The following is a 14,918-nucleotide window of genomic DNA, read 5'->3' on the forward strand; positions in this document are numbered from 1 at the left end:
CTCGATTATCTATCACCTTAACCCACCTATCAAATTAAAACCTATTATAAATAATTAAAATCACCAATACGATTTAGATATATATTATCCGTAATTCTGAATATAACATCGTGTCACTTATGAAATCTATCTTTATAGATATCGACGAATGCAGAGTTGTTAAAGCTGGAGCTGACAAGTGTGAGCAGAATTGTATTAATACTGATGGATCGTTTAAATGTAGCTGCTCCAGTGGATATAAATTAAATGGCGATGGTAGAAATTGTTCCGGTAAGTTAATATATGCGTTGACATTGCATTCATAAAATCAAGCAACATATTCGTAAATCGTTTGTTACATTCTCATAAACTCAATTACTTTTTAAATTTCCCTTTATATTTATTTCATGGTAGGTTTCCCTTCGACAAAAAGTTTTGGGGAAAAAACCCAAAAAAAGGGAAAACAAAGTCCTTAACCCAAGATGTTATAAAATTAAAAAAAAGACATAATTTTTTTCCCGGGCTTTTAAACATAATCGGTTGGAAAGGTTTTAAATTTAAAAATTCCCCTTTAAAAATCTGTTTTTGAAAAATACACCACCCTTTTGAAGGGCAAAGTTTTTTAAAGCAAAGGGTTTTTTTTATAATGAAAAAATAATGTAAAATTTTATCAATTAAAAATTTTTAATTCCCTTTTTATAGGAAAACTTTACCTTAATTAAAAAATTTGTTTTTATTTTTAAAAATTTAAAAAACGAAATTTTCTTCCCCTTATAATGGCCCCCTTTAATGGAAAATGAAAAAAAACCCCTAACTTTAATTCAAGAAATCCTTTATAAAAGAAAAAAATGAATATGAAGATATGTTATGCCAGAACATGCATAACAGAGACTGGTACAATTAAAATATGATGAAAATATTATACAAATTATAAATATATACAAATGGCAAATTGGTTAAGCAACATGTTTGAGTAACATTAGATTAAACCCTTCCCGACGGTGGTTCTGCCCTTGTGACGTCTGGTCCGGTTTTACTGATTAAGTATTCTTCATAACATTTAGGTATTCAGTTTCACACAAAATGTAATAAAAAACAAAACTAACCTGGAGCTTTTACCCGGTCATTTCTATTTTTTTTCACAGATTTCTAACAGGTTTGCTGAAATGATGAAACTGTATAATACATGCATTTATTATTTTGTAATCAATTCACATATTTTTGTTTTTGTTTGTTTAATAAACAGATATAGATGAATGCATTCAAGGTCAATCTCTATGTCTCAAAAAGAATGAAGCATGTGTGAACACACCTGGGAACTATAGTTGTATATGTGTCGCAGGATATGTTCGTTTCAATGAAAGTGTCTGTGAAATATCGAGTAAATATACATTTACTTTGCAGTATAAGTTTCTCTTAAAAAACAAACTTTTTACTATGTCTTTGTCTCATATTTTCATTATACAAGAATATGTATCATTATTATATAAATGTGTCATACCTATGCGGCTAAGAACAAAACTATGTCTTGTAAAATGACTTTAAATCACCTGTTCTTGGTTTGATAGATGAAAGTTATTTTTAAAAAAATCAATATTTGGATTCTATCAGCATCATGATATATAATATCATTTTATTTTCTACGAACTTGGTTGAATAACTCCACTGTGGTACACTCCCATTTGAAAAGCGCGGCAACGGTTTTCTACTCGAATCGGGCTAAAACGAGGACAAAATGCGATTTTTTAATCTACGTTTTATTTTTTTGCTGAATAACTTACATATCATTCTGAGTTAAGTGCCCCAGCAGATATATGTAAATAAAAGAAATTGTATGTTTTTAGGCTAAAGGATCTTAGTGGAGTACTTTTACGATTTAGCTTAAATTGGTGATTATAGATATGTCCTTTATATTAGAATTATATAGAATAACTGTTAGACATTACTTAGTGAAAAAAAATCAAACAAACATCAATCTTAAATCATGTTTTTTTGTATAACTTCCCAAACTAAATTATGTTTAACTTTCAAAAATTGTGACATCATTTATCAAAGCACACGTATACTATTTTTTCTTTATATTGGATATCATCAACATCATATCAAGAAATATCTTCATTCCTGTATTTCAGATGGCCCACAATTTGTTGGCAATATCGCTTTTGTGATTGTAACAAAACCTAGTGAGGAAGACATTAAAACAATAAACAGTCTTGCTAATAGAAATGCAATGCAAGAACAGGTAACATTTAACAAATATACAGTATAGATGAATTTGTTCACCAACTATTGTAATTGAGAAACCAGTCAAATGGTGTTGGTAATAACACGAAAATTCATTCCAAGATGTACGGATGGAGCTCTTTTTATGTTATGCATTTCTTTACAGATTTTGAATATAACAATGCAAGAAGATTTTTATTAATGATAGTTGCAACAAGCAAAGATATCCGTTGTAACGTCTACACATATATTTGTTAATAAATCTTTTGATTATTTGATTGATTGATTAAATTATTGATTGATTGATTGAATGACTGATCTTAAATATATGTTTGAGATCGATTGTCATATAATGATAATTGGATCAATTGGATATAATTGTTCAAGCTATGTTCGTAAAAAATATTCATTTAGTGTCTAAACGTTGTTTCAATAGATTGAGTAGGGTTTATCAAACAAAACTCTAAAGGCAAGTACGAATTCAGCTTGCAAAATGTTTAGTCAAATTCTATGTATATATGTAGTAAAATTACACCCACGCTCAAAACAAGTTGTAGAAACAATGTATTATTGTATGCATACAAATATGTTGCGTCAAAAACTGATTTTTGTTTGATCTTTTTTCATCTTGTAGCTGACGGAAAGGTTTTCATATTCTCCAAACTTTGTTAGTGTTGAAGTCCTTCATTTGTTTTATATGTAAGTAATCCTTTTTTATAATATATAATTGATGTAGTTGCTTTCAACATTTTTTTTTACATTTATTATGCAAAACTTATTTTAAAAAATATCAATCAGAAGCACACAATAATCATATGTTTATTTTTATATCATTGTAGTACTGAAGCTATCATCTTTCATATTTATTTGTAAAAGAATAATGACATTTTCAGTATTGACAGAATATAACAACATTTACATTATAAACATAACTTAAAGATACACTTGTCTTTTCCATATGAAGCAATAAAAATCGTAGGAAAAGACAGGATTCTCAAAAAGGATTTAAAATACAAGTAGACTACATCGTGCACTGTCAAAATGAAACAAACAACACATTGGTGTTGAAAGAGTTAACAGATTCGATACAAACATATCAAAGAAACATTACCACCGCTAATAAGACGTCTTTTGAGATTGGTCAACTGAAACTAAACACTAAAACGTCTGTTCTCAAAGTAAATACTGGTAAGTTTATTCATATATTAAGCAAGAGTTTAAAGAAATTTCCAAAGCATTTTTGTTCTTCAAAATTCATTTTCTTTTTATCTTTGTTAAAAAACGTGAAATAGTAATTGTTTGATTAATAAAACGTGTTTATTTTACCTCATTGATTTGAATATGATATATGTATGAATTATTTCATAATTAAAACCTTACAATACATTTTCAAGAAATGGTTTGTGATTCAAATTACGTTATTTTCAAATTACGGTAAAACAATATATACAAAATTTATATCTTAACCTTGTGCTGTTTGGTTGAATAAAGCTAGGCAAGCTTATTACAAGTTCTTACTGTTCGCTTTTTACATTTAAATATGCAGCCACAGAAGGCGGCCTGTGTAAAGTTGAAGGAAAAACAGATTGTGCCAAGGACAGTACTGATTGTAATGATTACAATGACGGAACATTTAATTGCACATGCAAAAAAGGATTTAGACCAAAATCCGAATGTAGCATACAAATACTGCAACGGTATAGTTATCTGTTTCCTTTTTTTCTGTATGTGAAGTGTTATTTAATGATTCATGAGATAAATGTGGTTTCGTTATTAACAAACTACAGATCAATTCTCCTCAGACATGTTTGCTCACATAGGTTTTCCCGTCTTTCATTTTGGTCTATCCCAAATATGCTCATGTTAGCAAGTAAAGAAGTAAAAAAACATATTGTGCATCAATACTTGAGATAAGAAGCTTCCAGACAATCACATTTCTTACATCAATAATTTTTCATTTTCAAGTGGACCAACAGGAACTGGTACTTGAATGAAATGTTTCTACCATAGTGTGTAGTCGAAATAATAGTTACTATGTTTCATAAACCTGAAATATTGTTTCAGTTTCGTAGTTTTACTTATCTGTAATAAGAAATCAAAAGTGCCCTTTTCTATAAAGTTGGACTTAACTGAAAACGGCATGAATAGCATTTTCATATTCTAGCTTCTGAATTTCTTGAAAAAGAATAATCTTGATTTATTCTCGTAAGATACAATATATACGATTATTATCGTATTATAATTCATTTATTTGACGGTTCACCCAAACATGTATAGGATGCATTTTACCATGTTGTTTATCACAGATATAGATGAATGTAAAGAATTTAAAGCGAACAACACAATCAAAGATCGTTGCATCCATGGAGTATGTAGAAATTCAGTAGGCTCGTGGAATTGTTCTTGCGATCCCGGCAGACTATGGCAAAATAAAGGAAACAATTCATATCCGGTATATAGATGTCAGGGTGCGTATGCTGTTCTAATTTATTGAAACATGATCGCCTAAAAAAGCATTATATATCAAACCGTTTTCAAATATAAATTTTCAAAGTTATCGTCAAACAGTATTCAAACAGTATTCAAATGTAAAAGAAAGAAACATTATAACTGTCAGAGAAATAACAAATACACCTGCCAACTTCTTGAAACATGATTTTGTGACGGATCTAATTGTTTTTACCTAAATAGTCGTTTAAATATAATCCCTTAAAGGGGAATTAAATGATTTATTACGGACCGACATTCGGCCTGAAAATGTTACCTTGTCACTGTGGCAGCACAATGGCAGTATAAATGCTCCAAGTTACCATTTCGGGATAAATATTTGTACACACTTTGAAGACAATCTCGGAGGATGTAAATGAGTTCTACAGCGGTAACGATATGTGACCTTGACTCAGAGGTAACACAATGAATGCACATGTGATTTTGTGTGAACTTTTGAAAAGGGTGATTAAGGTAAACGAATTGAGCCGCCCAATGACAAAACCAACATAGTGTTCTGTCCATTCTGTTCGCTAATCAGTTTCTATACTCTTGCATCCTGATCAGACTGATTATTATTAGTATTAGTATTAGTAGTAGTGGTATTGGTATTGTTAGTGGTAGTAGTTGTATTAGTGGTAGTAAAAGTTGTAGTGTTAGTGGTAGTGGTTGTATTAGTGGTAGTAGTAGAAGTAGTGTTAGTGCTAGTGCTAGTATTAGTGGTAGTGTTAGTGGTAGTGTTAGTGGTAGTGGTGGTGGTAGTGGTGGGGGTGGTGGTGGTAGTGGTAGTGGTAGTTGTTGTATTAGTGGAAGTGGTAGTTAGTGTTAGTGGTAGTGTTAGTGGTAGTTGTAGAAGTAGTGGTAGTAGTAGTAGTAGTAGTAGTGGTAGTGGTAGTGGTAGTGGTAGTGGTAGAAGGTGGTAGTGGTAGTGGTAGTCCCAGTAGTAGTCGTAGTTTTATCGTAATAATAATAAAGATTATACTAATAATAATTATGATTATAATAATTATGAAACTATTTTTGAATTACAAATTTATTTTAGTTCTTTTGTGTAAGAGGACATCACCTTAAATACACACATTCAAGATCATTCCTTGAACCAACCAATATTGTGCAATGAGTGTTCAGATCCTGCGCAAGGAAACAATGGCGACCCCAATACTACTTTTCCGACGCGTTAACCACATGCTGCCAACTTTCTCCTCACAATCAATATTCATTCAATATTTTGATTTATCTAATTTTCAGGAAATCATAGTTACATTGGATATATCAGCATTGCTGATTATGATTCATCAAGAAAAACAAATATTGTTGAGTTGATACAATATCAGGTAAAAAGAAACTTTTTTTCTTTGAAATAAAATAAAATCTTAAGACTTACATTTGTATTTTAAAAGGGTCATTGTTACACATAAACTGACATGAATGTACAACGATGTTCCCATATCTCTGAGGAGTAAACCAATTATGTTAAGCCTCAATGTATGTTTGTTTTTATAATAAAGATTTTATAAAGTACATAAATTGAAATATTAGACTGTGGATAAAATTTGTGGTGGTCAAAACATCTGGATGTATTATGTTGATGATAAATCTTGTTATTTTATTTTCTAAATGTTTATCATTAGTTGAAAACATGGTTTGAAGATCCAAAGAATGAAAACAAATCTTATGATGAGCCAATAAGCAGACTATTTGTGAATTCAAAAGTTCTCAGTCTCGTTGAAAACATGGCATTACGGTAATGCAATTCTTTTAATAGTTATGTGTATACATTTCATTTTGAAAATTTTGTAAAATTGATTGATTTTTTTTATCATTTTATCCTCATTAAAATTTATATTATTCTTACAGTGTTTGTCGTTGTCGTTGTATTTGTTGTTGCTTAGTTGTAGTAATTGTAATTGTTGTTGATATTGCAATGCATTTTGAGTGCTGACAGGAAATTGAATGTCTTTTTTATACAAAGTTTATAGGAATGAAATGAATATCATTTTGCAAAAATAATGAATACAATTTTAAGTCCTTAGCATTATTTACTGATATTGAAAATGAAGCGATTTATGAAATAATAAAGTAAATAAATGAGAACCATGTTTTAAGCATATCAAATATTTGTTCTAGAACAGACTATTATTAGCTATTATAGATATTCGGATTAAGTATTTCGCACTTACCAACAACTATACATTGTCAATCATGATACAAACCAGATAATGCCAACACCAGTATGTATATGTATAGTATTACACATGCCCAAGTATAACCCAATTCAATTTAAGTTGTTGTGTTTCGTTTTGTTTATCATCTATATGATTCCTAATATATCATGTTAATGAAAATATGTTTTTTTTTCAGTTTTATGCATAACCATTTATTAATCTTACTTCAGTCATGGCTCTTTTCGTCAATACAACGCCACGTTTTTGTTAAGGATCGGGGAAATTGTTCATAGCGAAAGGTTGTTGAATGTTTTGAATGGCGTTTTGCGTGAAGGAGATTGTCGGATACGTAATAGTTCACTAGATGTTGCTTTCGAAAATAACTCATATTTCATATTCAATGGTTTGTATGCATTACATGTAGTTCCTCTGTCTGTTTTCGGCTTCATTAAGACCTCATCCCATGGCCATACTTTAGATACGTAACTTTACATCTGGAAATGAGTTAAACACACCCCGGAAATTTAAAAAAAGGTGTGATTAAAAGCACTGTGACGACTTAATTGAACTAAGAAATAGTAATTTTATAAGTAGATATTCCAATTGAGTAATCATTAGCAAATTTATGAGCTCAGTTTATTCTTTACCAAATTTTTGAAGCATAAGCAGATGTGTTGATTTTTTATAAAAAAAAATGTGTGTTTATAAATATGGTGTTGGAGCGTTTACAAAACATTTATTTGTGGATATTTTGGTAAATTAATATTGATGATTATGTAACCTAAAATGATATTATGTAGCCACATTTTAATGACGTGTGTAACGGCCACGTGCCCTAATGATAGCCTCAACCCTCCTCCTTATACTAACAATAAGGCATCTGATTTGATTTTGAGGTAAATTTTGTCATTCTTGGTGCAGAACTTACACAGTTGTTGCGGTTTGACTACAGGTGGTTCGTACCATTGCCCAAATAAAATTAGAAAATTCAGTTGTGGTCTTGACAAATGTTGAGGCAAAATGCCTTGTGTGTTTAACTGTTTTCTATGTTTATATAATATAGGTAGCTAAAACCTGAATTGTGAAATAAAGAAAATTGCAAAAAGTGTTTTCTCTATCTTAATAGCATATAAATTATGTATTATTAGAATCCGTCTTTAAATCTATATTTTGATATTTTAAATAGACGTCGCAATTGTATATACATGTATTACCTGTCGATACTTCTGGCCGGCTATATGAACCAATAGAAACGGTGAATTTGAAATGACACATTCCCCTGTTAATAAGACCGTAAGGTCATAAAAATATATCGTATATAGCATTTAGTTGTATTGCTAAGAGTATGTTTGTTATTTATTTTACATGTTTTTTAACATAGATTACGATAATAAGCTATGTGAATTTGGATCGAATGGCAACTGTGACAAGGAAACAACTACTTGTAAACAAATTAACGGATCCACTTTCTGTCTCTGCAAAGAGGGGTTTCACAAAACTATCGAGTCTATGAAATATTGCACTGGCAAGCATTTTTAATAATTCTGTGTTTTTTTGACATAACAGTATAGTAACGACTTAAAATGGATAGCAACAAACTCTGCTGCTAGGTTCCGAAACGTCTATAGTTCTACTCAGTGCCTGAAATTATGCATGGAATGGTACCTGAAGTCTTTCTTCAATATGTGACAAACACCATTAGAAATAAATAAAAACAATAAGAATAGAGAAAAAACGTTGATGTTCAAGACGTCTTAATCGTTTAAGCAAAAAATCTAAAATTTGATATCAGTTACAATATTATTACACTTTTCTTTCATTCTTTGATGAAATAATTCATGCACCACAATTACTTTACAACTGAAACTTAATTTGCTATGACTAATTTGCTAAACAATTCATACTATAACTCAAAAAAGACAAATTCAAACGGAAACCGTAACATAATAAGAAGTGAAGATACATGCAGGGAAAACAGCATTTATATATGTCCAACATTTTATTATTCAGATATAGATGAGTGTGAAATAGAAACATGCAATAATGAAACGTGTGTTAACAGTTACGGCAACTGGTCATGTCAATGTAAAAATATTAATTCGATCCCGGATTCAAATGACAGAAAAAATTTTACATGTAAAGGTAAGATTTTTGCAATTTTTTATTTGTTTTTGATCAATTAAATGATGATAGCTCTTGCTTAAAGGTTTAGCACCTCCCTGTTCATCAGGGGTTTGTTTAGCCATAATCAAATTTCAAAATTTTAAATGGCATACAACTTTACGTTCATAGGGTGTTGTTTTTGTAATGTATTAACACCAGCCGTTTGTGTCTATTTCATTGATTTTGTTTAGCTTTATAAGCAAAACAAACAAAAATGTATCACTCTTAATTACTTAAATATGTAAAATATACTAACATTAAAATTATAACTTTCATATTTCTCAATCATGTTAATACTTTCTTGTGTTTATCTTTATTCTTAATTAATCATTATTATCCCCCGCCGAAAGGCGCCGGGAGATATAGAAATAGTCTCCGTCCGTCTGTCCTTCCTTCCATCCGTCCGCCCATCCGTCCGTCCTTCCGCCAGAGCATATCTCAAAAAGTATTTGAGGTATGAACTTGAAACGTCATAGGTAGATAGATATCATTAAGCAGCAGGAGTGCAGTGCACAATAATGAAACTCTATCCTGCATAACTTCTGAGTTGCCCTTTGTTATTTTTCAAAATTAATTTTTGTCCAGAGCATAACTCAAAAAGCATTTGAGATATCAATATGAAACTTCATATGCGCATATATGTCACTCAGAAGGTGTGCAGTGCATAAGAATAATACCCTACCTTTCATAATTTTTGAGTTATTGCCCTTGTTATTTTTCATACTTAATTTTTCACCTGAGTGGAGCATAACTCAAATAGTGTTTGAAATGTCAACATGAAATGGCATAGGTGGATAGATTTTATTAAGGAGGAATGTTGTGCGCAAGAATGATAACTCTTTGCTATATAATTTTTGAGTTATTGCCCTTTGTTCTTTTTCATACTATTTTGTCCGGAGCTTATCTCAAAAAGTATTTGAGTAATCAACTTGAAACTTCACAGGTGGATGGATCTCATTGAGGAGGAGTGCAGTGCATAAGAATGATAACTTTACCCTGCATACATTTTGAGTTATTGCCCTTTGTTATTTTTCAAAATTAATTTTTGTCCAGAGCATAACTCAAAAGGCCTTTGAGATATCAACATAAAACTTCATATGTGCATAGATCTCACTAAGGAGGTGTGCATTGCATAAAAATAATAATTCTACCTTTCATAATTTTTGAGTTATTGCCCTTTGTTTTTTCCATACTTAAGTTTTCACCTGAATGGAGCATAACTCAAAAGTGTTTGAGATGTCAACCTGAAATGTTATAGGTGGATAGATCTTATTGAGGAGGAATGCTGTGCGCAAGAATGATAACTCTTTGCTATATAATTTTTGAGTAATTGCCCTTGTTCTTTTTTATACTATTTTGCCCGGAGCTTATCTCAAAAAAGTATTTGAGGTATCAACTTGTAACTTCATAGGTGGATAGAGTTTACTGAGGAGGGGTGCAGCACACAAGAATGATAACCTACCCTGCATTATTTTTCAGTTATTTCCCTTTGTTATTTTCAGCCATCAGTATTCACATAGGTTTCAAATCTGAAATCACTTCAGTCGCCATTAGTGTTCATTACCAAAAGACCTCTTAAAATTGAATTATTCTGCTCTACTATGTATACATTCTTCCAATGAGCAAACCCATTCGGTGGGGGTGGCCATGTTGACATGGCTCTTGTTATTACCTAATGTAGTTATCATTTCATTTTTAAACGAACAGATTCCATGCGAAGATACAATGTTCCGTGACATCAGAATAATGCTTAATCATTTTATAGCTATAGGAAAAATTAAAAAAGTTTTAATGCTACTTTAGAATAATGTGCATGTCGTTTCGTTTTCAAATTCAATAATTTCATTTTTTTCAAATTTCGTTAAAGAAAATAGTTTAGCAGTTGATTTACATTAAACCAATAAGTTATATTATTATATTATATTATCAAAACTAATGTAGTTTAAGTAGCAATTAAAAAAAAGATATATTATATCAAATTGAAAAACAATAATTACAAGCAACTATTCTATGAAAAGATATTTTACGTTATATAAATTACCTTTCAATTTCAGACGTGTCTGTTTGTGAATATAAGGAATATAAGAATAAGAACATTAATTTTAAATGTATAAACGGAAACAGGACATGTCGAAGTGACACACAGAAATGGGAATGTACTTGTGAAAAAGGATTATCATCTGTTTATTATGACATCAATACTTTCAAATGTGAAGGTATGTTATCATGATTGATGGGTATAAAATATTGTTTTTAATACTTCCGAGGGATCGCGTTTTTCCAAATATTTAATGACTTCTTTACATATTGTTTCCCATAAAATATAACCCTACAAATAAGTTTTTTGGCTTGATTGTGACAATAGTTTTAGCCTATATTTGCCAAAATATATTTAAAGAAAAAAACACATTTTTAGATAGCTAGTGAATATTATGTTATGTATACTTATAAATATTTAAAATGAATTTGATCAGGGCGAAACTATATCTTTATGTATTATATTTATCTATTTATAAGCTAAAGAACATTGTAAACGCTGTATTACAGTTTTTGTCTAACAAACTGTGTAGTAGTGAACTTCGCAATCGGGATATATTTACAATTTTGTTTGTCCATTAAAATTGCAAAAAATGCCCTTTCGTGGAGAAAATCTAATTTAACCAAAACATTGGATAAACGTAAACTTTGTATGTTTTTTTAGATTCGAAAACATTTCAATCCACCACGTGTAAAAAAGTGTGAATTTTTAGATATTTCTAGTCCAAATGTGTTTCTTTTGTGTAAATGAGTAAGCAAGGACAACATGTATTGTATACATATTTACAGAAAAAAACGTTTTCGACATAATTTTGTTAATTTAAGATGTCGATGAATGTGCTAAAACTGATGGTAAATGTTGTGGGCATGAAACTTGCAAAAACGAGTTAAAGGGCAACGGTTATTCTTGTGGTGATCTAAATCCAATATTTGTGGTCATTGTATCTTGAAATTAGAAGGCTAAATATTTTAGGCGAAATGTTTTTTTTAGAGTAAGCAGGAACAATCTGTATTGTTTACATCTTTACAGAAATAACCTTGTTGACATAATTTTGTTAATTTAAGATGTCGATGAATGTGCTGAAACTGGTGATATATGTTCCGGGCATGGAACTTGCAAAAACAAATTAAATGGCAACGGTTATTCTTGCAACTGTGAGAAAGGTTACAAAGAAAATGCGACCAACTGTTTTAATGTTACTTGCGAAGGTATGACAAATTTCACAGTACGTATTGAATGGATAAGAATTTCATACAATATCATATTCATGTACATTTTACTGTATTTCATTATTTTCGATAAAGTATTGTTTTGTTTTGTTTTCATGATAATTATATATTTTTAGAAAGTTTTTGTACATAGTGAGTGATTGTATTATTGGCAATGTGAAAATATTGCAGGGACAATTGGCAATTTAATTATGATTATATCAATTACAGACCATATAACATAATCTGGTAGATTAGTACAATATTATTAGCACATGTTTTCAGATATAAATGAATGTGAAGCTAGCAGCAATTACTCATGCCTTGGAGGAGGAAATTGCAACAATACAATTGGCGGCTGGGGATGCTTATGTAATGCTGGATACCAAGCTACCACAATCTCAAAGTTCAATATTAGTTGTGAAGGTATAACTTTCTCTCTACAACACATCTGCTTATTTTAAGTTTTAAATCTCACAGCCTACGGAGGTTGTTTGCTAAGACCGTTGTGGATTTAAATTCTGCTGCCAAGGTCAACTTTAAGTCATGGGAGAACGCTATCTAGCAAGATAAAAATGTACGATGTCGTTTGTGCGTCAATAAATGCACAAAACAGTACGTGTTACTGTGATATTATGTAAACATTTGTTCTTATCTCGGTTTGTTTCATTAATCTAAAAAACAATTACCCAAATAATTGCGTATCCTGCTTATCTATATTCAAGTTAAATAGTCGTTCCAATTTATTTTTAATCAAGCATCAGTTTTTACAAAGTGATTTATCCCAAAATACATGACGTTGATAATGTGGATCTAAATCCAAGATTTGTGGTCATTGTAGCTTGAAATTAGAAAGCTAACTTACGTATAAGAACTTGTGTGTTCAAATATGTGGTATGTGATTAAAGTAATTATTAAAACAGATTTAACATTTTCCTTTTAAATTAGATATTGATGAGTGTGAAAATAATTCGTACTATTGTAATGGAACCTGTTACAACGTTATGGGGAATTGGACGTGTACCTGTCTAGAAGGATTTAGAGCTCAAAGAAGTCAAAATGGGACTCGCATATTGTGTATAGGTATCCCGTCTTTTCAAACTGTTTTGATATAGTTTGTTGTATGTTGTCGTTGTATTGTTTGTGATAGACCGTTATAGTTTATCATGTCTTTCTATCATCTACAGATATCTTTAAGAGAGTAAATAATGCTAAGGACTTAAAATGATTATATTCATTTTTTTTGCAAAATGATATTCATTCCGTAGCTATAACCTTTATATAAAAAGACATTGAATTTCCTGCCAGCACTCAAAATGCATTGCAGTAAATTGCTATACTGTTAGTCTCGATAACAATTGCAACACACAATATGCAGATAACCTTTTGCAACATTTTTAAAACGTTTTCAAAACTAAAATTAGTTTAACCAATTGAGAATAAATTGTCTCAGCAAAAGACAACACATTATACTAGTGTTTCACTCCAAAAAATATGTACAGAAAAAGGCCTTTGTTCGTACGCTTTTTTTATCGTTGAGTACTTTTGAAGCAATATGCATTTACTACTTCTGTTAATGAACGGACAGAACAAAATAAGATTTACCATTTTTAGTATTGGCGTGTTAGACAGTCTCCGATGTTTATAATTTATCATTTTTAGATATTGATGAATGCCAAGAAAACAAGAATTGTTCAGGACATGGAAGTTGTGAAAATCATCCAGGCCGATTTGAGTGTAAATGTTATGATGGATTCGTGTTTAATTCTTCAAACCAAACATGCATCGGTACAGAACATTCAGCTCATACTTATTTTTACAATTTATACAATCACTCAATTTTATTTTCTTATTTTCTTTTCATTTATTTTAAGAGTTTTTGAGCTATTCAATCTTAAATGATATACAGGTATCAAATTGTATTGAACAAGTTGTTATAAAGTTATGTTGGAAATTTCTTTTATATTGATTTAAAACGAAGTGCTTGACTATACAAAAGAAAGGAAATTAAATATTAGGTTCTGTATTAAATCATATTGTTTATGTTTGTAAGAGTTTTTGTAATGTCGCCCGACCCAAGTTTCAGTGTTATACAAAATAAATTTACAAGATGGTAATCAGTGCAGCGTGTTACTTATGTATTTCGTGTCGAGAACGTCTAAATGTACATTTAAGCACAAAAACACTGGGTTGATATATTGTGGGTATGTCCTCTGAATAAAACGTTTATGTTATCTTACAATGAAGTTTGAAAATTTACACAGAACATTTTGTTTTACTTTAAAACTAGATATTGACGAATGCAATAAACCAAAAATATGTGGTGACGGCGGAAATTGCACCAATACTCTCGGAAATTATAAATGCACTTGTCCAAAACATGGATATGTTCAACAAAAATATCACAATGATTCTTGCAAAGGTGAGAAGTTAATTTTGTTAATAAAAACGATTTTTGAATTTTGATTAGTTTTTTTTCTCGTTAAAGAATACTTCAAAGATAGCTTTCCATTTTACATTGTCCTAATATTTTATTTTCATCCACTTGATATTATGTCAAATTGTGTCTGTATGAATTGACACCAATTCAAAATATATTAAGAAAAATTATCACAACCGTTCAGTTAACATCATTTTATATCATTTGAAAAAGAC

At 30.3% G+C, this 14,918-nt stretch overlaps 2 protein-coding genes across 2 annotated transcripts in view; both read left to right on the plus strand.

The window, feature by feature from the left end:
* Positions 1 to 96: 96 nt before the first annotated feature.
* LOC132745508 (adhesion G protein-coupled receptor E1-like) lies at positions 97 to 4,647 on the plus strand. Its single transcript, XM_060734458.1, has 7 exons — positions 97 to 270; positions 1,226 to 1,360; positions 2,112 to 2,221; positions 2,837 to 2,901; positions 3,167 to 3,390; positions 3,749 to 3,899; positions 4,509 to 4,647. The coding sequence occupies exons 1-7, from the start codon at positions 120 to 122 to the stop codon at positions 4,516 to 4,518; spliced, it is 846 nt and encodes a 281-aa protein (XP_060590441.1). The 5' UTR covers positions 97 to 119; the 3' UTR covers positions 4,519 to 4,647.
* LOC132745506 (neurogenic locus notch homolog protein 1-like) overlaps positions 4,512 to 14,918 on the plus strand; it is a 25,115-nt gene continuing 14,708 nt past the window's right edge. The window contains exons 1-12 of the mRNA XM_060734457.1: positions 4,512 to 4,670; positions 5,938 to 6,023; positions 6,321 to 6,433; positions 7,085 to 7,257; positions 8,236 to 8,379; positions 8,865 to 8,996; positions 11,072 to 11,233; positions 12,120 to 12,263; positions 12,549 to 12,689; positions 13,212 to 13,346; positions 13,926 to 14,051; positions 14,554 to 14,685. Coding sequence (XP_060590440.1) covers positions 6,423 to 6,433; positions 7,085 to 7,257; positions 8,236 to 8,379; positions 8,865 to 8,996; positions 11,072 to 11,233; positions 12,120 to 12,263; positions 12,549 to 12,689; positions 13,212 to 13,346; positions 13,926 to 14,051; positions 14,554 to 14,685 — 1,300 coding nt within the window. The 5' untranslated portion in view covers positions 4,512 to 4,670; positions 5,938 to 6,023; positions 6,321 to 6,422. The remainder of the gene's footprint in view (positions 4,671 to 5,937; positions 6,024 to 6,320; positions 6,434 to 7,084; positions 7,258 to 8,235; positions 8,380 to 8,864; positions 8,997 to 11,071; positions 11,234 to 12,119; positions 12,264 to 12,548; positions 12,690 to 13,211; positions 13,347 to 13,925; positions 14,052 to 14,553; positions 14,686 to 14,918) is intronic.

This window comes from Ruditapes philippinarum, unplaced genomic scaffold (genome assembly GCF_026571515.1).
Source record: "Ruditapes philippinarum isolate M1 unplaced genomic scaffold, ASM2657151v2 ctg7853_1_1_1_1, whole genome shotgun sequence".
Classification (NCBI taxonomy): Eukaryota; Metazoa; Mollusca; class Bivalvia; order Venerida; family Veneridae; genus Ruditapes; species Ruditapes philippinarum.